Here is a 27,202-nt window from a genome sequence, read left to right on the forward strand (position 1 = left end):
CATTATACACAGTATTCTCGGTACGGCCACAATGCTAACACCGAACCTCTCATTATAATAATCAAAAGCAGTGAAGACAACTTCTTATTGGTATGCTCTCCCCGTTTTCCCTGTCAGTTTTTCTTTTTGCGGGGCGGGGGGATGCAGGGGATTTTTATAGTTGAAAATTGGGCAAATTGAAACACTGATTAGCTTTAAGATGATATTTGGAAGCGGGATACTTTTAATTTTGTTAGGTGAGAGGTTGATTTTATAGTTGTATTTAGAAGAAGTACTTATTTGTGAGAGAATTTGCGAGTGACATGATGTGACATCTGGGATTCTCATTAAAATACCACAGGAAGAAAATGGGCAGAACAGAAAAAAATAAGATCACTTGTTTTTGAAACTGGGTAGTAGGATGGTGCTTATAATTGAAACTAGGAGGTCAAAAATAGGGTTTTTAAAGTACTTTTCAGTGTCTATGTAATTTGAAATGTCTAATACAATTTTTAAAAATTAGCTTATAAACAGTGAAAAGACAAGGACATATGGTAGGAGAAGGGGATAAGGAAGGGGGGCATGAGTAAGGAATGGGTGAGTCCACTCTGCACCTGGTGGTTCAGTCTCCGCTCAGTGGCCTTGACGCTAAAAATTGGGTACGATCTTGAGTGAGAAGCGGGAGCTGAGATGTGAGGCCCTGTGGGAAACTAAGATTTCAGGGATGAGTGGCAAAAGAGGGAAGCCCCCTAAGGAAACCGAGAAGGTCCAAACTGTAGAAGGAAAGGTCCAGAGAGTGCAGAGCCTCTCAGTCCCAGCCAGGGAGGAACCCAGGGACAGAAAGGGATCGTCAGCACCGCCATGCTGCAGAATGGACAAGCCAGCCCACTGTCTGCATTCTCAGCTGCGGGTTTGGGGGGTGCTTGGGCCTCCTCTCCGGTCAATCGAATCAGAATCTCAGTTCCCTTACAGATCTGAAGGATAATGTTAGGTCTACAAAGAGACCCGTAAGAGGCATTTCAGTGATGGATTGGATAAAAGAGAGGGAGGACATGGAAGGAGCGGTGTAGATTGCTCTTTCTAGAAAGTTTTCTGTGAAGGATGAAGAGGGTCGATCTGGGAGGACTAGGGGCGGGGGGGGGGTTGTTGAAATAGCGGTCACTTATAATAATAGAAGAGCTTTGTCTGTGAATATGGAGAACATGAATGATCCCTCAGGCAAGATGGCCGAGTGGTCAGGCTAAACATGAGTGTCCCCCACCCCTCTACCAGAGATATTATTGTTTAGAAAGAACTTGATTTTTGATGGTTCAGGGAAAGCTTGGAAATCATCATCATGAACTAGATGTTCATTTTATTTGTTATTATCTAGAGTTCCATATTAAAAGAGGAGAGGCACCCAGTTCTTCAGTACCTTTGCTCCTCAAGTTTCGTCAGGCTTTAGGGTCCATCCCTGAGGAAGAAGGAAGGAACGGGGTCTGCAGGGCTGACCAGGAATTTGTTTCTGTCATTCAGTGCTCCCTTGGCTCCTCTTCACAGTCTCTGATTTCTTTTGCTTGATTTCCATTCCTTTGTGCTCAGGTGGGCACTCCTGTGTGTGTAGAACCTCTACAAAGTGTGATCTGGCATGGGGTGATAGTTCTCAGTTATTTGCTTTGGGACTATTGGAGGGATTCCCACATCTCCTGATTTCATAATCACAGTCTTTTCGGGGAGAGGACTGAGAATCCTGTTCCTCCTGTTTTCCTGGGCGTTGGGGTCTTTCTTCTGTTTTGAATAACAGATTGGATTCTTGATTTCTACCCTGTAGGCTTTCTACCTCACAATACTTGGGAGCATCAGCTACTTCCTAGATTTCGTTTCTTTCTCCTGACATGGTAGAATGCATTTATTTTTACTTTTAACTTGCCATTAATTTCTTATTTAGGTCAGGGAGTGTTTGGGGTTGGGCAGGTGGTTCTTCAGTTCCATCAGTTCTCTGGTCTCTTTCTACCCGGGATGCAGAACCTCTCCCAGCCACAGCAACTCCCTTCTCCTCCGTGTTGTCTGTTGTGGTTACTTCAGTACTAACCCGCTCGACTTGTGCACTGTCCCCGTGCACACAGTTCATTTTCTTTCTCATGATTGTATTTATACTTTTGATGGATATATTTAAATGAACAGCTGTGCGTTTGTTGAGTCATACCACAATTATCTGATTCTGCTTTAGCTGCTCAACTGGCAAAAGCATATTTCAAGCTAAGTTGTGAGAGAATTCCATTAATCACATTCTAGTCCAGGGAGGGGAGAGGAAAAAGACCACTAAGAGAAGTGTTTTTAGAGATTGTTAATTAGTTACTCCATTATTTTAGAGTAGGTTGATTTGTCACCTGAAGAAACTTTACAAAGATGTAAGTAACTATAAAGGTTTAGTGATAGCAGTCTTATAGGCAACGTTCCCTGGAATCATTGATGTGTAGATAAAGTTAGTAGCTGGGGCTGGTCTGTTTAAATAGATAAGGGGCCTTTTAAAAGTGCTCCTTTCTAGAAAGACCAGTGTTTTTGATCGAACATTTCTTGAATTCATTGGCAGAGTATTTTGTTTTAAGCCTCCTGGACAGATAACATATGATACCGAAGATGTTACAACTTTTCTTTTTGTTCACATCTATTAATTGCTCATTGTAACTCTGATTGAGTCTACGACTTCCCCTAGCCAGATCTGTTTTTCTCTTGACACTTCCTTGGGGTTCTTTCTGAAGGTTATTAATAGGCATGGAAACATGGCTTTCCAAATAGCATCAATAACTGTTAGAAGACTGGAGGTGGGAGGAGGAGATAATATGTCAATTTCTGACTCGTAGAAGATGTATTTTCAAGCTACAGAGGCTGTCTCAGAGGTCACTGGGGATGGCTCTGGGCAGATCAGCTGGTGTCTGCAACCAGAGCTCCATGCAGTCCTTTCCAAATGGGATATTGTCCACCAGGGAGTTGTCTGGATACCCGGAGTCTGCCAGAGCCGGCTTTTTGTTTGGCTGCTTCTCTTGGATGACACCCTTGAAAACTGAAATCCAAGTTAAAAATGAGATCTTTTCATTTACCTCAAATACCTGGTTGCTACTATATTAAATTGAGAATGAGGAGCAAACCCTCCCCCAGTCATTTCCTTGCCAGGCTCTAAAATTCCTTAAACCTCACTTCCCTCTCCTCACCTGAACCAAAGTATAGCATAGACTAAGAAGTTAAAGTTAATGTGTTTTAATTTATATTGAGTACCTAGTATGTGCCAGGCATGGTGATGCAGCCATGAGCTAGGTAGAATTTTTACTCTTGTGTTAAATATTAATATATATATATGTAATGTTTATTTTTACTCTTGTGTTAAATGTGTATAATATAGATACGTAATATTTTTCTTTTTGAGAGAGCACAAGCAGGAAGGGGAGGGACAGAGAGAGAGAGAGGGAGACAGTGTGAAGCAGGCTTCAGGCTCTAAGTTGTCAGCACAGAGCCCCATGTGGGGCTCAAACTCATGAACCCTGAGATCATGACCTAAGCCAAAGTTGGACACTCTATCTACTGAGCCACCCAGGTGCCCTGTACTTATATTTTGATAAGTGGGGGAAGGAGGGATGGGAGAGGGGGAAACATAATAAAATCAATGAACTAATAAGTCAGCAAAACAGGTTTCACAGTGTTAGGTGCTAGGAAGAAGATATGGCCGGGTAATATAATGTAGGGGCGAGAGTGGGAAGGTCTGAGGTTGGAATAGGCTTGAGTGTGTAGGTAGTATGGATGGGAAGGAAGGCTCTGATCAGGCTGGAGTATAAAGGGTGGTTTATTTTGGATTTTATTGTTTTTTTTTTTTTTTTTTTACCTCCATAGAAATATGTTCTAGTGTCTCTAATGTAAAAAACCAAAAAACCAAAAAAACAAGAGACGGATACTTCCCTGGTTCTGATATCTCTCTTTTATTTCATTCTAGCCTTCCCTCCAGCCTTCAAATTATTATAGGGGTTAATCATATTAGCCTTAGAATTGGGACCGTTGTGTCGGACAGTAGGTGCCTGAAACACCATTTGTCCAGTAATGGATAGAAAAGTCTGCACTATTAGGTGAAAGGGGAAACTTCAGGCATAGTTAGAAATGAGAAGACAGAGGGGTGGGGTAGCATCTGACTGAGGATTTAGGGAGGAAGTGGGATTTCAGATGGACTCCACAGTTAGGGATCTACAAGTTTTGGCCCCGGGCTGGTGGCTGGGGTGAGGGCAGGGGTGGGGATAACAGGGTCCCTCCTACCACTGGGTAAAAAAAGAAAAATTTATTCCAGCCACAGTATGTGAACTAGAGGGAGAGGCATGAGCCCTGAGCTACCTAGGAGAATATAAGAAAACAGCTGAGAGATAATGGGGTCCTGTAAGTTGAAACAAAGCAGGAAAACCATGGCTATTTAATACGGAGGGAATGAAGTGGAAAATGAGGGACAGTTTCCATGTAGTCAAGTGTGTTGAAATAAAACCTAGTCTTTGGATACCAGTAAGGCATGCAGTGGGTGATCACAGTATCAAAATCTCAGAAGCTTTGCTTAGTTATTATCTGTAAATTGGGTAGGGGTGCCGCAAAGTCAGTTTCATCCTGTATAACATTTAAAATAAATTTACTGGGGATTCTTTGGTTCTTACATGCTAGCCTAACTTAAACCTTTCACTTTTCATTCAATTAAGCCTTTTCTCCCCCTGACCCTCCAAGCCCTTACAGATTATATTGTTCTTTTCCCCTCCTTTCCAAGCCTCAACTTGGGTCCATCTGTCACAGCTGGAATGTTTGTAGGGTAACTCTTTCAGTCAAAACCCTTTCTTTCTTGAACTAATCTGTAATTATTTCCTCTAACTACAGGATGGACTGATCCAGGGGCTGGGTTTCAGTTCTATAGGACTTGTCCAAGAAGCTATTTGTATTCATCTGTCGCGGAAGATCAAATTACATGCTAATAATCTGAAAGTAACATCCCACCAGAAACCCTCCAGCCGCAGTGAAGTCTATATAAAACCCAGCCCTGGCAATTTACACATTGCCAGTTCAGACGCTGTGTGGTGTTAAAAATATTTCACAGGTCATTTGTGAACTGGAGAAAAGACCCTGACTTATATGGTATGATGGCTTCGGTGTAGCCCCCCTCCTTCCCCCCGCCCCCAAGCGTAGCTGATGGCCCTCTTTCACCTCCTCCACAGGTCCAGGTAGTTGTGAGCAAGCTGTCCTTGTTGTTTCTCTACCTGTTGAGCATAGTAGAGACAGAATTGTTGGTACATAATGGATGATTTTTGTCCTAATTGGGGGTGGTTGTATACCTTCCTGCAAGGTTTTATGTCCAGAATTTGTCTTACTGCTAACTTTGTCCCAAATGTACCTGACTTAACACTAATTTCTGTTTTTATTTTGAGATGTGAGCTACAGGTGAACCAGAGTGTGGGATGGGGGTTGGTGGGAGTTAGAAACCACTTGATGAACAATATCGGAGTGGCTTGGTTTTCCTCTCACATCGATATCCTTTTATCAGGAGCACAGAAGATAAGCTGAGGTTGCAGAGCATATGAATTTATTTTGAGGTTAGAGTAGTGGAAAGAGGGCAGGATTGAAAGGTGGTCCAAGTAACCACGAGTAAAGATTATTTTCTAAGAGGAAAATCAAGATGGTTAAAGCACAGAATGTGTTGAAACTTGGATAAAATGTTAAGGATGACAAACACAGATTGCTAAACTGTGGCCGGCTGGTTTAATGGAGATTGTGAGTCGTGCTTAAATAACTCCTGAACTCTGGTCAGGTGGTCTTAAGTTTAACCTTGTGTCCTTTAGCAAGTTACTTCTTCCCACTAATTTTCTTATTTGTAAAATGGGATTAATATCAGTATTACAGTGTTTTGAGGAGAGATTGAATGAGACAATCCATATGATCTCTAAGCACAATGTCTGACTAGTTAGTATGTGCCACTACTGTTAGGGTGATAACGATATAATGTTGACAGATAACTTCGAGAAAGCAGAATTACTTTAAATCCTTTTCCTGCTTCACCTCTATCTTTTATATTAAAGAGAATGAATTTGTTTTCCTCATGGAAGGCATAGCATAGACCATAAACAGAAATATAAAGAAAAATAAAACTGGAAAAGTAGTGAAACCTTCACCAATGATGAGAGAGCAACTGCATGTAGATGGTGTAAAAGTTATTCAAAATTGGGAGAGGTGGGCGTACAATCTCAACTTTTAAGATTCTCTCTAACTTGGAGATTGTTAGAAGTTGAATTGAGGAGAATATCAAGAAAGCCCCCATTGAATAAGCACTCAGTAATTTCTGTGTTGAACAAACAGACAAACCAAATGAGTTTAGACTGGTCCAGAAAATGAACATTTTGTAGACCTTTCTGATCGGAAAGTATCTTAATTCATCTTACAACTTTTCCTTATCTCCAACATTATAGATAAGTTGTTTGCTGTCCTTAAGTCCAGGTTTTAGAAATATCCTTTATTCTAATAGTGGATTATCACCTAGATTGCTTAATACAAGTTCCAGAAATTGAATATAGAAGTATATTATACCCTTGTTTATTCTGTGGCCAATATCAAAGTGTTTTATGATTTTTTTGGAAGGGGAGGAGCTAATATATTACAATGTATATCTGGCTCCTGTCCAGCTGTAAAGTTGTGATGGGCAAAACAAGCGCCAAAGTTGATCTTAAGCCCACACATATTCAAAATTGAGCTCTTTGATTGGATATCAGTCTGATCTATAAATCGAGTTTAAACAATACCATGGGATTCAGAAGGCAGATCTGTTCTGCTCTGTTAATATACCTGTTTGTAGTAGAAAATCATGGGGCTGTTCTGTCTCCTAAGAGAGTTGTCCTGAGACATTGTAAGAGATGGTGCTGATTTAAAGAGGGTACCTTAGTTAATATTGGTGGGGGGGGGTCCTTTAACTTATTTTGAGCAGCTCTTTCCTTTGTGTCTAAAGGAAAGACAGATCAATTACTAGGGATAGAAAACCTTATTCAAGAAGAGAAAGGAGATGGTATATACTGGAGGCAAAAATTTATACTCTGAACCCTTCAGATAATAAACTGTAATCCCCAGTGGCCTATGACTTTTCAGTTAGGGATTTTGACCTTAGAACATTGCATAAGGATTTTGGTTGAACTAAAGTAGAGGAACAGCTGAGTGCCTTGTTATTACAGGTTTTATGTCACATTTAAAACCTATTTAGTTGCATACATAAAGTATTCTTCCCACATTCAGAAAAAAAGTCTAAACCCTTCTTCTTGACCATTAGACTTGCTGATTTCTTTGATGTTAGAGAAGTTAATGAGATTTCTAAACCTGTAGAACAGTAACATTTTTTGTGATGTATTGGGTAAATACTCATCCTAAAATATCAGGTGCCATTTGGTTATCTGGTATGGCAGAAGGAATGAACATTTAAAGAGCAGGGCAATGATTCTCAGAGTGTCCAGAAGCCCATGGAGTCTCTATGACTTTCTCAGTGCTTCCAAGAGATCCTTTCAAGAGTGTTTATATATCAGTCATCTTTCTGAGTCCTCTGACACATATGTGCAAGGTTGTATTTTCTATATGTACTTCAAGTACAGTGTGGTATAACAGATTGAATGCAGAATTATACAAGAGAATCCAGTTGTTTTCTACTAAGCCAAACATAGAGATTTGCAAAAGTGGAAAATAATGCCATTGTTTTTACTACCTTTCTTCGGAGAAAATAATTTTTTTTTAAATTTATAAAACACGGGGGTGGTATGTTTATTGTTACTTTATTTCTATTTTTTAAGCAATTACTTATTTTGAGGGAGGGAGAGAAAGAGAGAGAGCAAGTGAGCGAGTGAGCTTGCAGGAGTCGGGGAGGGCCCTAGAGAGAGGAAGGGAGAGGATCTCAAGTGGGCTGTGCATGGTCAGCACAGAGAACAACACAGAGCCCAGTCTCACAAACTGTGACATCATGACCTAACCTGAAATCAAGAGTTGGACCCTTAACTGACTGAACCACCCTGGCACCCCAGTATGTTTAATGCTATTTTAAAACAAATACAATATTAAAAAATTCTCCAGCTTAAATACTGATAGATATAGCTCACATTGACAAGCTCCTTAAGGGGCTCAATGCTTTTCAAGACTATAAAGTTATTTTGAGACCAAAAAGTGTGAAAACCACTGGAGTAAGGCATCCCTGAACTATTGAATTATTGTTCTCTTTTTCTGCCAACCTACATCTGAAACTTCATACCCCAAAATACTTGAGAGTAAGATAGTTGAAGATTTACCTTTAAGGACAATATTTTCTTCTTAGTATTTTCAAGTGGGGAACAGATCCTTGAGGCCTCAAGTTGAGACTTTGGGATATTGATTCTTTTATAATTAAAATATGACCAAGAAATTGGTTGCAGAACATTCTCCTTTTTACATTCTTTTCCCCCTTTCCTTTTGGACACACTGTTTTTAATAGCTGAGTTAACTGGGTGGCAGACACACTCCAGACACTGAACAAAATGGCAGCTAGTAGTGATGCTGATATTTTTTTCCAAAGACTTTTTTTTTTTGGCAGATTTGAACTATCTATCCTATAAACAGACTAGTTTGAGAGATTGACTTTATAGCTCTTTTTTTTTTCTCCTGTTTTCCATTTGTGAGTCTAAAATCAGTGTTTTAATTTTGCTTGCATGATGATAATATATTAAAACCTATTTTGTGGCATGAGCTTTTGTTGGCTTTGAGATAGGAAAAATTGCCAATGGTGATAGTCTTTTAATTTTAATCTTTTATTTTTTTTAAATAGTAAAAAGATTCTTGATTTTGAAGCTTCCTAACTACTGACTTTTATTAGTATCTGAACTAAATGGTAGAGAGTAAAGTCAAAGAGATGATAAATATCTTAATCCTGTTATTTCTTTGCAGGTGTGTATGTGTGTATGTGTTGGGCTGTGGGAGTGATTGCTAACTCTTTAGAATTTTAACTTAAATTGAGCTGATTATTTCGGGGGAAAATTTGAATTTAGTGATATTAAAAGTGAATCTACTTGGTAGTGGTTAATAAAATAGACTGTAGAATTTGCTACCACAGAATCTGCAGTCTAGTAAGGAGACAGAATTTCAAAAGGAAATTCGGGTATGAATATAAAATTTTTAATCATGATAAGTGCTGTGAATGAAAATTAACAAAGTGGTATATGAGAGTGTAACAAGTGCTGTGAGGGCCGAGGCAAGGGTGATCTAGAAGGAGGTGATACTTGAGACTTGAAGTCTGAATCGGAATTAGCCAGGCTGGACTTTGAAAAAAAAGGGCCCAGTTTTGAAGAGCATTATGTACACAAGGCTAGGAAGCTGGCCGGGAAAATGGATGGCTAGGGACCAGACGTGAGAATGGAGAGGGGCATGGTTGGCAGTGAATGTCTAGAGGTGAGTAGAGGGCTTCACTGGGCTTATTGGGCCTTATTGAAGTTCTGCCCCTGCCTTCCCCTTCCGCCCTCTTGGGTTTCTCCACCCTCTTTAACTCTTATCTCTAGGCTGGCTATGACCCAGCCTGGCTTTTTTTCTTCACTTCTGAAATATGCTGTAAATCCGCAGGACACCATGCTTGCCCTGGCTATAGGGCCTCTGTGGGAGCTGAGAAGCCGTGCCTTTTTCCTTAAATGCTACTTTCCACCTCAGGGTGCGACCCACCCCAACACACACACGTGAACACATACACATACACATGTACACGTGCGCATGCACACATGCATGCTTATACACTCATCCTTGTTCTAGTACCTTCCTGGGAAGCTCTTCTACCATCCAGAGAATCTCAAGTTATTTTATTAGCCATCCTATTTAACCCATGGTTGTTTTTTTTTTTTTTTATATCTGACACTTCATTCAGTTTTTAATTATATAATTGTTTGGATGATTATATGATTATCACCATATATCTTATAAGCATGATGGCTAGGGCCATGTTTTATATCTTTATCATTTTAAGTTCCTAATGTCTAATATGTAGTAGACCCTTAATAGGTGTTGAAAGAAGGAAGGAAGGAAAGGAGAACTGGGAATTCACAGATAAGAACAAGATAGTCCAGTGGTTTTCAAAGGCTTTTGAGGACATAACCCATCTGTTAAAAAGATTTTCAAGCATGTACCCTATGGATGTTGGTTGTAAGTTTCATGTAAGATAAAAACTATGTGTGGTATAATATACATAAAAGAGAAATTTTAAAAAGATTAAAGGTGAAATATTTAAGGTGTTGTTAATGGTGATGACTTATTATTATTCAGGATAATGTTTACTGTTTATGATACTAGATGCAAGTCCATTTTCAAGTAGTTTTTAATTTTGAGTTTGGGGAGCCTGCTTCCTGTCAGATTGAACTGAATATTAATTGCTTTTTTCCTAGCAAAGTGATTAACAAAGAACCATTAGGAACAGAGATATCAGCTCCACCATTTTCTAATTCTTTCTGGTGCTTTCATTAATAATATATTTAATCTATAGTTTCTTTAGTGGTTTTAGAACATTTGCAATTTGGGGGAGAGCTTGCTTCATAACATACTTAAACTGACACCCAGAAGTCTTTATACATGCCTGTACTATAAGCAAATCATGTCCACCTTTCTTTCTGGAGGATACCTATTGAACTACACTGTCAAAGGAACTGAGAGAGATACCAAATAAAGTCTCAAGTTATTTATTGCTCTGTTAGATTAAAATATTTTGTATAGGATAAACATTCCAGTACATACAGTCCCTGACTTATCATGGTTTGACTTAGTGATTTTTTTGACTTTTCCATGGTGTGAAAGTGATAAACATTCAGTAGAAACTGTTCTTTGAAATTTGATCTTTGGATCCTTGGAGATTTTCCTGGGTTACCAATATGTTTAATGACCCTCTCTTGCGACACTGGGCAGCGGCAGCGGGCTGCAGCTCCCAGCCACGCTGTCACAAGGGTGAACAACCGACACACCTACCACGAGTCTGTACCCAGACAACCATTGTGTGTTTCACTTTCAGCAGTGTATTCAATACATTACATGAAATTTTCAATACTTCATTGTAAAACAAGCTTTGATAGGCATTGTGTTAGAGAATCTTGCCCAACTTTAGGCTAATGTAAGCGTTCTGAACACATTTAAGGTGGTCTATGCTGAGCTATGATGTTTGGTAGGACACCATGTATTCAATGCATTTTCAACTTCTGGTACTTTCAACTTAGGAGGGACTTATCAGGATGTAACCTCACAGTAAGATCTGAATTTTCATCCCATAATTCAGTAAATGTTCTTGCATGACCCTAGGATGCATGTACCTCATTTAGGGACCAGAGGGTTAGTGCTGGAGACTGACTTACACAAGTAATTGATTTAATGTGATGTTAGACCAGTTCTGGGTGCTTGAAGTGACAGCAGCTGGGGAAGTGTTTCACCAAATGTTTGGCTTTTGAGCTAGGTCATGAATGACAGGAGGACAGGAGTAGGTAGAAGCGTGGAAGAGGCGTCTTATGGTAACTGAGGCAGAGGAAACCAACAGTGTGCTCCCGTTCAAAGGCTTGGAGACATGGGGCACCTGGGTAGCTCAGTTGGTGGAGTGTCCACCTTCGGCTCAGGTCATGATCTCGCAGTTTTTGGGTTCAGTCCAAGGAGCCTGCCTTGGATTCTGTGTCTCCCTCTCTTTCTGCTCTTCCCCCATTGGTGTTCTGTCTCTATCTCAAAAATAAATAAACATTAAAAAAATAAAAGGCATGGAGACATGATGGTGATGGAGGGGTCTGTATCTGGTTGTGACGGCACTGGCACATGAAGCACTTGTATGCCACAAATTGGGAGCTTGCCATAGAAAAGATCTATGTGAACATGGACATAATAATAACAACAGTAAAAGCAGTCACTCAAGTCTCATGTACTTTAAAAAGTATAAAAGGAAAAATACATAAAACTCTCCTTTACCTCTCTTCCTTACATTGTTATTAGAGAAGTGGTAGGCTGAAATAGAATTATGGACCAATTGAGTTGAAGGTGGTAAGATAAGATGGGGATGTGGAGAATGAACAGTCTGACCACCACTCTGAAATTGTGGTTTTAAGATGAATCAGAAGCTGGCCATTCCAAACAGCTTGGAGAGCAACAGGTTTTTGCTCTTTGCTTTGAGTTCTGAGTGTAAGATAGCACACTAGCCTGTGCATTAAAGAACTTGACCAGTTTTCTTGTTTATTTACCATCCAGAAAATCACAACTAGTCAAAGGTTTCAGTTTTATAAATTATTCCCTATAATAAAGAATTAGTATAACCAGACTCTTTATCGTATTCCCCAAATTTTGCAGGGATTAAATTATTAAAATTTCTTTGTTGTAGTCCTTTGACTTAGAAAATTGAGCTTTTTCCAATGGAGCATTAGGACAATATCAACTTGAAACTCAAATTAGGTATCTTACTTTCTCTTGATTATATAGTTTGATATATTTCAAGTGGTTATGATTTCTTCCTGGTTGTGTCTGTCCTGCATTGCTTTGCTATAGATAAGTTGTGGGGTTTTTGTGTTGTTGTTGTTGTTGTTGTTGTTGTTGTTGTTGTTGCTGTTCCTCTTTTGGGTTGGGTGATGCTCCACTTCTACTTCTTTTCAAGGAGGAGTAAGGTTCAAAAATTATGCTCGAATTATTCACTCAATTTTTAACATCATGTTACAACAGTCTATTCATGTTTCCCAGAGATTTTAAATTTAGTGCCAATTTTGCATTTCATAGGATAAGATAAAATGCAAACTTAAAATTCTTTGAGAATGCTTAGCCTTCTAGCTTGGAATTTTTCATGTCCTTATTGAGTACCCTCTAAGAAGGTAGACCCTCTGGACTCTGAGAAAGTTGCCTTAGAGTGGCCACCAGTAGGAGGCAGATCTGATTAACTCCTTAAGATGATTTGTTTAGAAATATGTAAAGGGTATATGTTTAAATTTACCAAGAAATAAGGCAACATATGTGAGGGGGATTTGTAAGAGAGGCCTTGAATGGCAGTTTGAAGATAGTATGCTTAATTTAATTTGTCATCCTACGGTTAGATTTTTTGTTTTACTTATATGTCTTATTTTTTCTCCATAGTTGTACAATGGTAGATGGCGTGATGATTCTTCCTGTGCTAATGATGATTGCTTTCCCTTCCCCTAGTATGGAAGGTAAGTGGCTCACTGCTATTTGGAGGAGGGTAAGTTTCTATGCATTGCTTGGCCCTCTGTAAACTAGTTCTTAATCCTATCACGCTTAACACTTCTCCGTTCTCCCCTTTTGTTAAGACTTTATATTTTTAAAGTCATGTTTTCTGTTCACAGCAAAATCAAAAGGAAGATATAGAGAGTGCTCCTATATCCCTTGTCCCCATGCATGCAGATCCTCCCCCATCACCAACATCCCCCCACCAAAGTGGCACATGTGTTATTACTGATGGACCTACGCTGACATCATATTTCCCCAAGTCCATAGTTTATGTTAGGGTTCCCTCTTGGTGTTGTGCATTTTGTGGGTTTGGACAGGTGTATAATGACATGTATCCACCAATATAGTGTCATACAGTGTTTCATTGTCCTAAAAACCCTCTCTGCTCCACCTGTTCATTCCTTCTCCCCACCCTCCTTACCACTCACAACCACTGATCTTTTTACTGCCTTCTTAGTTTTGTCTTTTCCAGAATGTCATATAGTTGGAATCATACAGTATATAGTCTTTTTGGATTGGCTTCGTTTGCTTATTTAGTAGGCTTTTAAGGTTCCACCATGTCTTTTCATGGCTTATTTCTTTCAGCATTGAATAATATTACATTGTCTGGATATAGCACAGTTTTTTTTATTCTTTGACCTGAAGAAGGGACACATTGAGTGCTTCTGGGTTTTGGCAATTAGGAATAAATTTGCTCTAAACATCCATGTTCAGGTTGTGTGTGGACAAAAGTTTACAGCTCCTTTGGGTAAACACCAGGGCTTGGGATTACTGGATTTTATGGTAGAGTATGTTTAGTTTTATAAGAAACTTCTAACTTGTCTTTTAAAGTAGCTGTATCGTTTACATTCCCACCAACAATGAAGGAGAGTTCCTGTTGCTCTGCACCCTCACCAGCATGGCTATTCTCGGTGATTTTGGATTTTGGCCACTCTAATAGGCGTGTAGTGATGTCTCGTTGTTTTAATTTGTGTTTTCCTGATGACATCTGATGGGGAGCATCTTTTCATATGCTTATTTACCATCTTTCTATCTTCTTTGGTGAGGTATCTGTTAAGATCTTTGGCCCAATTTTTAATCAGGTTGTTTGTTTGCCTATTTTTGAGTTGTAAGAGTTCTTTGCATATTTTGAATAACAGTCTTTTATCACGTGTATCTTTTGCACATATTTTCTCCCATTCTGTCACTTGCTTTTTTCATTCTCTTGATGTTGTCTTTCACAGAGCAGAAGTTTTAAATTTTAATGAAGTCCAGCTTATTATTTCTTTTATAGATTGTGCCTCTAAAAGATTATTGCTGTACCCAAGGTCATCTGGATTTTCTCCTATGTTTGTCTAATAATACTGTATTATATAATACTATGTAATGGGCTTTACATTAAATTTCTGTTGGACAGTGCTGTTGTAACCAGTTTAGGTATCTATAGTCTAGATTCTGCTCTAAGCAGTGTTGTTTAAAATATTTCAATAATGCTGCAGTTATTTAAGTTAGTGCTGAGAAGATATAAGTTAAGGATCCCCTGTGGTAAGTTTAAAAGAATTGGAGGTGTGTAAATCGGAGGAGAGGGTGGGTCCTAAGTTGTAAGAATTAGTAAGACTTGGGTTGTAAAAATTTGATGGGTAGTTCTTACCTGGGAGTTATTTTACTCTCCAAGAAACATTTGACAGTATTTGAGACCCAACAGGAAAACCGGAATTTTCCTCCTCTGTGTAATTGCTATGTTCTGACAACTAGAAAAAAAAAAAATCTACAGAATGTGGTGGCATAAAGTCCCTCCAAATTCCATTCCCTTCCCTAGATATAGTATCAGTTCTGTATGGTATTAAGCAGTTCCTACTGGTTTCATTTGATATCACGGGTGGGCTTGTGGTTGTGGGCACAATTGAAAAGAAAGAGTGAAAGAGAAATTGCGATTGAAATGGAGTATGAAGAGAGAAGTGGAGAAAGAATGGAGAAGGGAGAAGCAGGAAAGGGCAATTATGATTCAGTATTAACAACCACACTATTGGTTGTTTTTTCCTGCTTTTAGCTCTTAAACTGCTCAAAGAATCCAGGAGATGACCCCCCCCAAAGTCCCAGTGAAGATATGTAATCAGCAGGTCAGTCAGGCTGAAATGGAAATGAACTGCCACTGAAGTTTTGCTCTTTAATATACCACCACCACTAGGATGCTTACAAGGAAGGAAAAGGACACATCATTCTTTAGTTGCAATAGCTTTTTTTAAACCAAAATATCCAGTGCGTGCTACAGCCTAGAATGTTCTAATCCTAATAACAGTTGCCTTAGCCCTGTCTTCCCTCCATGACTCAACTCCTTGTTAACTGTCAATAGCATATTTTGTGAAAAGACTCTTTGTTTTTGCATATTTACTAGGAATTTAAAACACACACACACACAGAACCTTTGATTGTTATGTACTCTAATATATTCAATGTTAGTCATAAAGCAAATGTTAAGTACAAAATACTTAACCGAAAGAGGTAAATAATAGGGCAGATAACTAAAACCTTCATACTAGCCCCATAGATTGTCAAATTCAGATCTTTAGACTACCAAGTTTAAAAGGAAATAGACCCACATTTGATGTTTGCACCTGACTGATTGTGATTCAGTGGTGCTCGATGGCATTACTGGGGCATAAGTAAGAAAGTCATAGAGATTTTGTCCCAATATATTTTGTTGGGTAGTGTACTCTTTTTAGTTCATTGAAAAAAACAACAACTACTTTCCCTTTGTCCCCCAAATTACTCCCACGTGTTTCTTAAATATTGATTAGAAATAGTGTTAACCCTCAAATCATAGGTCCCCCAACAGTGATTTGGGTAGAGTTTGGTTTGTATGAGTGTACTTTAGAACATTTCCCAAGTTGTATGGAATTTTAAATATCCCATGGCAAAAAAGACTAAATAGGTCTGGAAAATACTGCTTACTATAACTATCTCTTTAATGATTATAGATAATACTTATTGAGTGGTGGCTAATATATGCCAAATGTTGCTTTATATGAATTATTTCCCATGATCCTCATGATTATGCTAATGAGGGAGGTTTTGGGGGATGTGCCTTTGAATTGGTTAAAACTCTTGCTCAAGGTTACACAGCCAACAAAAGGTATAATATACTTTAAGGAATGGTATTCAAGAGTTCCAATCATTATCAACCTTCTTCAGAATTGTGCTTTTTTTTTTTGTATCTTAAATTAGCTACATCCACATTGACGTTATAGCTGGTGCATGCTAGACTCCCCCTCAATCCAGTCTGAGAGCTGAGATGAGAGCTTATAAGAGCAAAGGATCAGGCTCCTTCACCTGGATTTATGTTTTTTATTTCTTGTCTCAGACCAATATTCATTTTTCATGTTCGTTATATACACAACTCTAGCTGCAGGAAGTTTTATTTGCTCTCACTGAGGAGAGCACTTGAGTCCTAATTATGCGTATATCCTTCCTATCCCTTCCCATTAATAAGACTAATCATGCTCTAATACTGCTCTGATGCCACTAGGGAGAAGTCCATTTTTGTTCCAGAACCTCCATGTTTGGCTTTCCCTTTGTCCCCGAGAGCATTTGCAGGTGACGTCCATGACACAAATACTTAAAATGGAATATTGCTTCAGAAATATTTCTAAGCTAAGATGACCCACATTTTGTCAAATTTGCAAGCCATAGTTAGATTTTATTATAGCAGGGAGCACTGGACTTTTGCAGAGGTTTGTTGCAAGATGTTTTGGCCTGTTCTAGAGAAGATTGCTAAGTTCTAAATTAGTTAGTGGGCTGGCTTGATTTTATTATTTCCAAAGCCATCACCACTGACTTTCCAGCCCAATTATCCAATGAGGGAAGGAAAGGGATAACTTCAATAGACTTTTTGTTAGGGTCCACAGACATGCCCCTCTTTGCCACTGTGGAAGAAGAATAGAATAAGCCTTTCTTTGAATTTCTCATTATTGAAGATTCAGGAAGTTCTTGAAGGGGTGATTGAATGTAAGAGAAATGTCTCTATTTGTTGCTCTCATTTCTTATTACTATAATTTATCCCTTTGGTTCAGAATAAAATCTTTTTCACTGACACAACATTGAATGAGAGACATTTTGGGGAGGGAGATGAGAAATACTGAGCGATTATTTACCATTCATTACTAGGACCTAAAATGCAAATATCTGATGGAACTGCACACTTTTAAAATACTGCTTCTATATTGTCAGATTTTCTTCTCTAACAGAGTGGTTGGTGTATTAGTCAATGTCAGGTGAACTATGACAAAGCTTCCTTTTAGTTTTTTCTTCTTGGGAAATGTTTGTTTTGGCTGTGGGTAAACTGAAGCCACATCCAATTTTTCTTTTTTTTTTTTTTTGGTGGACATTATAAAATGTTCATATTTAGTAGTACATTTATATGAGAGGAGGGTAGTAGCAATAGGGTGTGGAGAGGACACTAAAAATTCAATCTAAGTCAAATACTGAACAGATGTGAAAACAAATCGGAGCCCCAACGTCACTGAATGATTCCTTTGTGGTCGGAAGTGAGAGGACAGTGCAATAGCTTCTCGACTTCGTTTTTTATGAAGGCAGGTCTCAAGAATGAGAAGATCGTTGCCATCTCCTTCTTATGGAAAAACTTGTGAAGGAGGAAATTTGTAGGTGTGTCATATATGCAACTATTGCTCTTGGAAAGAAAGAAACTCCAAGGAAAGCAAGACATAATAAAAAATTGCTTTGTAACTCCCAAAACGCTATTAACCCGTCCTCAGGAACTTCCTTCTGCAGCCCAGCATGACCTCAGGCAAGCTTCCACAGATAATGATTATATGGAACAGTCATAATTACTCAGAACTCATGTCAATTCCAAGATCATGTAAGACACAGGGCGGAGTGACTTTCAAACTTTTCACTGTGACTCACAGTAAGAAACATTTTAGAGTTGGACCCAGTGCATCTACATTTAGAAACATTTTGGAGTAGGACCCACACACATCTGAAACAAAAAATTCGTGCAAAAACAGCAGTTACTCTTACTATGTTTAACGTACTCCCATTTCTTCTTTTTTATTCTATTCAGTTTTATTTTAATTTAAAAAGAAAGAAAGAGACCTTGTCTTGAACCACCAGATCAATTTCTTACCCACAAATGGATCATGCCCCATGGTTTTAAAACGGTGACTCCAACCTGCTCCCAGGAACTTCCTGCCCGGAAGTCCCCACCGCCCTCGGGTGAAAGCTCTGACAAGTGACCTGTGTATTCTCCTGCGGAGCTGGCCTGGAACCTTTGATTTTTTTCATGAGTTCATGAAGCCCGACCCTCCTCTTTGTCCAAGCCAGTGGTTTGACAGGAAGAGGGAAGTTTACATTTGTGCCTCCTCAGCCTTGGTCGCAACACTGGAACAGCTGCTGCCTGATTCTAATCAGCTGAATCTGAGCTCTGCAGAGCAGGGTGTTTTCCTAGATCCACCGTAATGCTCCATCTAATTCTTTGTTATGGGTTAGAGCGGAGCACTGACCTTCTGAGGATAGGAAGTTTGGGGGATTGTGGGAAGGAGGGAAGAAATAGGAGGAAGAATGAAATTTCTCTTGGGACTAAGGTGGTAGAAATCCCCTTAAAAACAAAAACAAAAACAAAAACAAAAACCCACCTCTGCCTGTAATTAAATGGTGATTTGGAGTAGGAATGGCCTTATTTAGTTATTTATTTAGTTGTATTTATTTCACCTTCTAAATTCTGGTACCTACCTACACCAAGCGTTTGTATGAGAAAAAGAATCAGATCCATTCAGAAAAGTTGTAAAGAATAGATAGGAAAAAAAAGTACCCACAGTCCAGTTTAGAATTGGACTCATCTGGTGTGTTTATCATACTACACACTGCCATATTGAGTTACATAGTCATGGCTTCTTTTTATCTTTAACATCGTGTCCTAATTCATCTGCTTCACAATGTCAGTTTTGCGAAGTGTTAGGGTAATTTTTGGTAGGTAAATGATGTTGTTAGAGTGTCTTCTGAAGAGAAGGCTCTTGGCCATGCTTAGGAAGCAGGCCTGTCTCAGGAGAGAGACATAGTCAAATTCTGTCATGAGCCATCTTCTTCCTCTTTGCTGCGTCTGTGTGTGTGTGTGTGTGTGTGTGTGTGTGTGTGTGAGTGTTATTTCACTTCTCACGGTCTATTCCTACACCAGCACGATGGAAACAGTGACAGAGTGGTTGTGAGAAGTTTATGGGAAATACAAACAAAGTGCGCCCTGGAGTGTAGGAAGCCAAAAGATTTCGTGGTGTTCATCATTTTATCCCCAGTGTCTAAGACAGCGCCTGGCACGCAATTGGTGCTCAATGAATATTTGACGAATGAATGAATAAATAATGTTGGCTACAGTAATAATTATTATAATATTTTTAAAAAAGAGGGACAGGGACTGATCATCTTTCGAAGAACTTATTCTGAATGTGGGAAAAAAGAATCAGTTATAGCACAATCTTACAATCTTTGATACATTAGCATGAGTACACTCATAGACACTGGTGATGTCAGCATAACTAGAAGTGGTTCCTGCAGTCAGGGAGTCACAGTCTAGTTGGATAAGGCAAAGGTTATAGCACAGCACTGGGGATATCAGCAGGAAGGACCTTCATATCACACTGGGCTGGGACTGGGGACAGCAGTCCAGGGAGCAGGAGTTTGGCAGGATGAACGGGCATTAGACCAGCAAAGGAAGGACTGAGAAGGGCTTCTGAGGCAGGGAAAGGCCTCACCCAGAGAAGCTGTGGGGATGAGGGGCAATGGAAGACACCACCTGCACAGTCCAGCATGCCGCCACCAGGGCAGTCTTGAGAAGGGAGCTGGGCCGAGAGTTTAGGTCCTACTGGCCTGGCAGGGTCTGGGGTACTGAGGTGGTTGTTTCCTATCCTGAGGGGAATGAGAGCCATTGAAAGATTAAGTAGGGGCCATTTGCGTTCGCAAAGATTTGTGTGGTGGAGGTGGATCACGGGTACAGCAAGGTGAGAGGGAAATGGAGGAGGAAAACGGGCTCTCCTGTGGTGGTGTGGTGGACAGGCCCACATGCTGTATTTTTGGAGCCCTCCTAACTATAGCAACTCAATGCTGGCAAACAAAACAGAACCAAAACCTTAGTTGAAGCATAGACCTTTGTTACAGACCTTTGTTACTATTATTCACAAATAACAACTGCAGCAGCAAATGATAATAATCTAATAATAATTCTACTGCTACTTTTATTATGCAAACAGAAGGCTGAGCTGCTGACTTTTCTAGCAACTTTCGCAGGACATTTAAATCCCTCTAGCTGGCCCTTTGTTCCTGTGTTGCCATGGAGTGTCAATAAGCCCAGCTCAGAATAACCCAGGCGGTGAAATGCGAGGTACAGCTTGCTTGCTGGCATGTTGGCTGGCCAGGTTAGACTGTTTTCATTGCTCCTGTCTTGGGAGGAGCACTGGGCAGCTGGTTGCCCTGGCAGCTGTGAAAGGTGTATGTCTCTTGGCTGCCTGGAGTTTGAAATGCAACCCAGACTTGCCTGCCTACTGAGCATGTGTGGCTCCCGATTGAGCTGATAGCAACTGAAAATAGTCCACTGAGCACCTGTCCCTTGTACACCAGCCCCTAGCCGACTGCCATTTAGGACGGTGGAGACTCAACTTGGTGGATAGATGAGGGGCTGAGTGGATCTTAATGGTTCTTAGGAAGATCTTGGGAACTTTGGCCCTGGCTTAAATGGCGCAAACAAACAAACAAACAAACACAGCAGCCTCTTGTGAGCAGAACCCTTTGGCATGTCTGTGGTTAGTGGGTGTTCACAAAGGCTGCATGAAGACTCCATACGGTTCTCTTTGCTCAGTCACAGTGTGGTCTAGTAGACTGAGAGGTATACATTTTCTCTTGGAGGTAATAGCTTCCTGAAAAACTCCTGTAAGGTAGCCATCCATGGTTTATATTGCCTCAATCTTAGAACGGGGAGGCATGGAGTTAAACTATTTTGTTTGATTTTCTACCTGCTCTTTAATCCCCAATGATTGTCAGTAGATCACTTCTACAAGATGTCTCTTTGCCAGATGATTCTTTCTCAGCTGTCCACAGGCAGGCATAGAATAGAATCACAGCATGCTACGGGGCTGTCGGTTCCCCTTTGGGACTCCTTCCATTTCCTTCTGGGCTTTCATCTCTTCAGCGGGCTTGCCGTTGTTGGGCACAGTTGGCATGTCAGTGTGGATGGAAGCGGGCTCTGGAAGGAAATGCTTCTGAAGTGACTGGTGGTATTAAAGCTACTATTTAAAAGTGACCCTTCGGAGATACTTGGGTTATCTTTAGGCTGTCAGTGCTCTGCAACTACAGGAGCCAGTGGGAATCTGTGGAAACTCTGGCCTGCAGGTTTTGCTTTAGTTTGTGTTTAGATACTCTTGCTCCCTAGCCAGTGGCCTTGTGACACATCTCAGATTTAGCTGCCTTTCTTCTGCCAAGGTCCAAGATGATTGTGGATGCTGGGAATGGTGTGCTGTGCCACAGGGATTGGGAGCAGAAGGGGAAATGAGAGTTGGAAAAGCCAATTCTGGTTCACATCATTCTCAAAAAATGCTTTCGTGTCTATGTTGAGTGTAGGCACCTGGAACCTTTCTGTGGGCTCAAGGGTGAAAAAGAAAAGCTCAAAATGACCTGGACTCAATCATGGCATGCTGACTATAGGATCTTATAGTTTATTGACTACTACACCAATCTTCTTCTTAAGTGTTGAATTTTGGAGTTAGTGGCTTCTTGTGGACCATATTAATTAGACTATAGGGGAAAGAAGATATGCAAAGCACTGATCAAGTTAAAGGCTGGAGTACAGATGCACAAGACATGTATTCATGGGATTGAAGGCATGGGATTCCTCTTGTAATTAATCTTGCATTGGCACTGTGGACCCAGAGGGGCCTTAGAACGTGAGTTGGGAAATTGGGGGTGGTAGCAGTATGGGAGATTTGGACAATGCCCCCTCCCCACCTTTTCACCCATGGATATCGTAATCTCTTGGGCTTCATCCAGGCTGGAGAGAAAGTAGTCCATAAATCACCCATTCCTTCTGTGCTTTTTTCTGGGGTAAGGGGTAGAGTAGGGAGCTAGAGAGGAGGAATTTCACTAATTCTAGACATTTTTACCTTTGGCTCTGGGTGCTGCAATACCTAGAGGCTATCATTCTAAGACTGTTGTACAGCAGATTGGAGCCCTGCCCATTTTCTGAAGGATTTATCTCAGTGGTTTGAAAGCTTCCAGAAAGGGTGTGGGGGTGTGGTGTGGATTGTTGATGGTAAGTAACGCTTTGAAGGCCCAGTCACTGGTAGAGCACAGAGGGGCAAATAGAGGTGGGGTCCTTGTGCCAAGTCCACCCATGGTTCCTTTTCCATCGTCCTATACCATGTAGAGCCCTTAGTTAAGGCTTCCTGTAACACCAAAATGTTCAATACAGAGTTGGCTAGGAAACCCTTACCGGAGCAGCCGTGTACTCCCTAGTTAGCCTGTGGAGCGTTGAGAGACAACCCACACGAGTCAGGCACGCCTCTTCCCACACAGCATTTGATAGATGGTACCACATGTATCAAATCCAATCCTCTGGATCTCCTCAAATCCAAATGACAAGGGACTTCTCTGAAATGTTTATAATTCACCAGGCCTTTTTCTCTTCACCCTCAGGCTGTGGTGCTTGCTGTTACTCTTCCAATAAGTGGAGATTCACTCAAGGACCGGCATCGTCAGTATGTGGGGGTGGGGCGGGGGTATGTTCCGGTCTCTAAGACAACTCCTTAGTACGTAATTTCTGTTAGGTTTCGTACTCCTTGTTTTTCTGAAGGAGAGATTGAAGAAATTTGAAGGCATGATGAAGAAAGGGGTCATTATTTTCCCCCTATCAAAGGGTTGCTTCATTGACATGTACAAATGTGAAAAACACGTCTTTGCTCCATTCTGGGAATCATAAAAAGCATGGAAAAGACAGACCAATATTGTCTTAGGTCAGTACCCCACAGTGTCCTTTAACTTGTTAGTCACTTAAACACAGACCAAGTTTTTGGCTTTGAAATAGAAGGTGTGGCTGCTGCAATAGGGCTTAATTTACAGGGATTATTTCAGAGACAAGGAGTCAGCCCAGACACAAAATAAACAGATGGCACTTTTTCCCCCTCCTTCACAGCTTCAGCAGTTCAAATGCAGGATGACTTAGGAATCCTTATCACCTTCAGCAAAGCAAGAAGGGGAAAATGATGTAATTCACTCTTCCTCACTCCCTGCTGAAAACGCCATTACTTTCGCTGATAGGAGAAAAATGGCAGCAAATACTAGGGGCATATTTGCCTTGCTGAGCAGGCAAGTCCTGCATGACTCCCCTAATGTGGCTGGAGGCCAGGCGCTTATGTTTTGATCCCTCTGGTCACCTTAGCATCAGAGTAGCCAAACGTCCTCAACGTCAGCCATCCGAGGAAAGACCCTCCATACAAGCCCTGCTGTTCTATTAATGTGGTAAAGAAGTCCTTGTTTTAGGGAGGCTTGTATTTTACCCTTTCTTCTAACAAACAACCAGACAAACGGAACACCTACCGCACCACCGCAAGTATTAATTTTCTACACTTGTAAGCCAGAGTAGGTGAACAGATGTGACGCTATGGCGAGCTCCTCTAGGAAGAGTGGCTTGCACAGACATGCTGGCTCGGTGACTAAGCCTTGCCTTAAGATCTCTGCTGACATTTAAAGACTTTATAGGCTCAGTCTGCTCTGAAAACCAGCATCATGTCTCTTCCCACCTCTAAATCCTTTCTGTGAAGAGAAAATTCAGCCGGAAGCAAATACCCATCAGGCTTGTACTCCTGTCAATCACTGAGGCAGGCAGCGGCTATGTAACAGTGAGCGGAGTGGGGTCAGTCCCTCCCCTCGTGGCGCTCCTAGTCCAGAGGAGAGACTTGGACATTCAGTAGGCAGACAGGTGCAGGCATGTGAGTGTATACAGGTGGTTCTTACTTTAAATTTGAGTGTGTGAACAAAGGCTTCTCTGAAGGGAGGGTAGATGCCAACTAGGTAAATGGAGTGTAGGCAGGGAGGGAGGTAAGCACTCTACTTGGAGTGGAGGCAATTCCATACCTAAAGGACCTGGCATCCTGGAGCAGGTGAGGCCTTCCAAGAATGGAGGGGGTAGGAGGGGAGCCTAAGGATGTGGGGATCAGCTCCACCAGGATTTCTGGCCACATTAACGCCCCCCCCCCCCCATCTCTATTTCAAGAGTCACAGAAGACAGAGAGGATTACATCTGAATGGGGATGTGATCTGCTCAGATCCAGAACGAACGCTTGAAGCAGGGCACATGTGTATCATCAGTTCAAAATCCTGGGAATCCTGAAATCGTTTTTTGTTGTTGTTATTCTAATTTATATGTGATGCTATTCAGTCTTTCTTAACTCCCGGAATATGTTTTCTTCTTCGCTTTACAACTTGCCAAGTATCTGTTTCTCTGATCAGGGAAAAATAGAAAAGGAATTTGGGTTCCCTAGATGGGTGTTTTATAATGAAAGCATTTAGCAGTGTTTGGTGTACTGTATTCCCAAGTATATAGCTCGCCTTCTTGCCAGACCATCAAATGCCCTTCACTAGGCATTCCAGACTGACCTTTGTGTTTTGGTCTTCGGAGCAGGCTTCTGGCAGTGATACCTGGCATTGCAAAATCCATCACTGAGCCTTTGTTTAATGCCAGAGATCTCAAATGCTTTCCGAATCTGGAAAAGTGCCAAGCTGCACTTTCAGATTAGGCGGCCATGGAAGGACTCCCATATCTATAAGCCTAATATAAGCTGTCATTTCAAATGAATGAATCGTTTATACTGTTGGAAGGAGTCCAGATATGTTTGGGGTTCCTTTTTTAGCCTATAAAGTTCTGAGCTGACTTTTATAATAATAGTCTAATAACCGTATTGTTATTTGTGCTCCTTTGAGGTGAGCCCCTAAGAAATTCAGCCTATTCCTTTTGCTGACCTCTGGGGTGATTGCTGCAGGCTGGTTTACTTGTCATATTTTCTCATTTGTCTTTTGTGTCTGACTTTAGTGGGAATGGGAGGTTTTGTGCACCATTTAGAATAATCAGGTTAAATGCTTTAAAAGCATTGTGGAGTGCATGTCTGAGAATGCGGAGGATAAGTCCGTGGTGGTGCGCTTAGATTTCTCAAGTCCCACTTAAAACATAAATGTGGATATTTTTACTCCGAGGTACAAGATTATCCCAAACTGTGGACAGTCGTAAAAAGTCCATGATGCTCTCTGCTCTGCCTCTTCCTGTGACAGTCTGTTGTGAGGCTGTGAGAGTAGGTGTGCACAGATGATGAGCCCAGAACAAGAAAGATCTGTTCAGAGGTTTGGGATTGTGAGCCTGCGCCTCTGGTGGTGGAGCCAGCCCCCAGCCCTCCCCGGGGGGGTGTCAAGAACTCCCTGGTGCTCCCAGCCAGAGCTGCACTGTGTGTTCACACGGAACTGGGCCTGGTGATACAAAGGGCACGCAGTGCCAGCCATAACACTGAGTAATGCTGGGAGGTGCCTTTGAGAACAAACAATGTGGGTGAGCTTCACAGAGAGGGAATACCTCTGGCTTGACATTTAAATTACTGAATTATTTAAATGCATGTCAATTAGGTGGGGTAGACTTGCTGCCTTCTGCCAGGGCACTCCCTGGTTGTTTGCACAGGCAAGTGCAAAGGACTGCGTATCAGATACCGCGTTTCCTGTCTGTACTGTTGAAAACCAGTCACAGAAGGTGATTATCCCTTCCTTGGTGCCTCGATGTGTACTGTATTTTTGTCACTGTCAGAAAGATTCGAAGTCTACAGACCCTTACCTGTGTTCCTATAAGGGATTTCATAATAGTGGTCTCACCCTGCGTCCCCTACTCCCAACCCATTCCAAATAAAGTATCACAGGCCCACACGTGACGGTTATTCCTAAAATTTGGTAAGACTAAAACAGTGAGACATGGGCATTTTGGAGCCTGCTCCATTATTTAGAATTGAGGATATTAAGATACGAAAATACACTACCTTGATTTTAACCGTCTTTGTTAAATTAGTAATCCTAGCTCAGAAATCTCTTTGGCACCTCTTCGGCTAATCCACTCTGTTGAATGAAACTGCCCAAGTGTCATTTAACTAAGGTGTGTGTGCCTGCAGGCATGTGCGTGGTATATGCGGTCATTCTTATATTCTTAGGAATTTAGGGTCTTCATTTGTATTTGGCAGTATATAAAAATAGATTCATGATGGGCTTGCTAAGTGGAAATACCCAAATTAAGAAGTTCAAATGTTGGTGAGAAGCAAAACTGGACGTGAATCTGGTAAAGGTTTTGTACCTTCCCACTAGCTAACTGCTGGACCGAGCTCCTGGTTCCTCATATCAGAGATTAATTGTCACACACCACTGACAGCCACCCCTCTTCCTCTTTCTTAGAATCTTCTGAACCCTGGTCAGACGCGTTATCCATTGCGCCACTGGCCCCCTCCCCTCTTCCTCTTTCTTATTTTTCTGGATGCAGGAGGTGAGGAGATGAAAGCTCAAGTTTTTGACCTCTTAATAAGAATTACCAATTTAAAGGTAGTCAGCCCTCGGCCACCTGTGTACAGATGCATATAGATATCTCCTTGATATAAAGATTCAAGGAGAGTGTTCAATAAATGAATGAATCCCTTTGACTTAGTTTAGGACCATCCCCCCCCCCCACCCCAGGATAGGATCTGATTACAGTTTATAACCTGTCATGCTTCATAGTTGGATATAGTGAGTTGACTTTTACTGAAGGTGTTTACTCAATGCTGCTCAATTCTGGCAAAATTCTTTAGGTTACATTCCAAACATCTGTCAGACCATCCCCACATTTTGTTAAGCTACAGACCTTGGATCTTACATCTTACATCTTACATCCACATCTTACATCTGTGAGCTAGAGTTCAGTTTCAGCTCTAATTTTATTATTTATTTGTTTGTTTATTTATTTATTTATTTATTT

General features: G+C 40.9%; 1 protein-coding gene across 2 annotated transcripts in view; it reads left to right on the plus strand.

Annotated features, from left to right (window-relative positions):
• The window catches only part of ACVR1 (activin A receptor type 1), a 143,459-nt gene that overhangs the window by 57,999 nt on the left and 58,258 nt on the right, over positions 1–27,202 (plus strand). For both annotated transcript variants that reach the window (XM_029934543.1, XM_029934544.1), the window contains exon 3: positions 13,087–13,160. In XM_029934543.1, the coding sequence (XP_029790403.1) occupies positions 13,094–13,160 (67 nt within the window). In that variant the 5' untranslated portion in view covers positions 13,087–13,093. The remainder of the gene's footprint in view (positions 1–13,086; positions 13,161–27,202) is intronic.

Source organism: Suricata suricatta, chromosome 3 (assembly GCF_006229205.1).
Source record: "Suricata suricatta isolate VVHF042 chromosome 3, meerkat_22Aug2017_6uvM2_HiC, whole genome shotgun sequence".
Lineage (NCBI taxonomy): Eukaryota > Metazoa > Chordata > Mammalia > Carnivora > Herpestidae > Suricata > Suricata suricatta.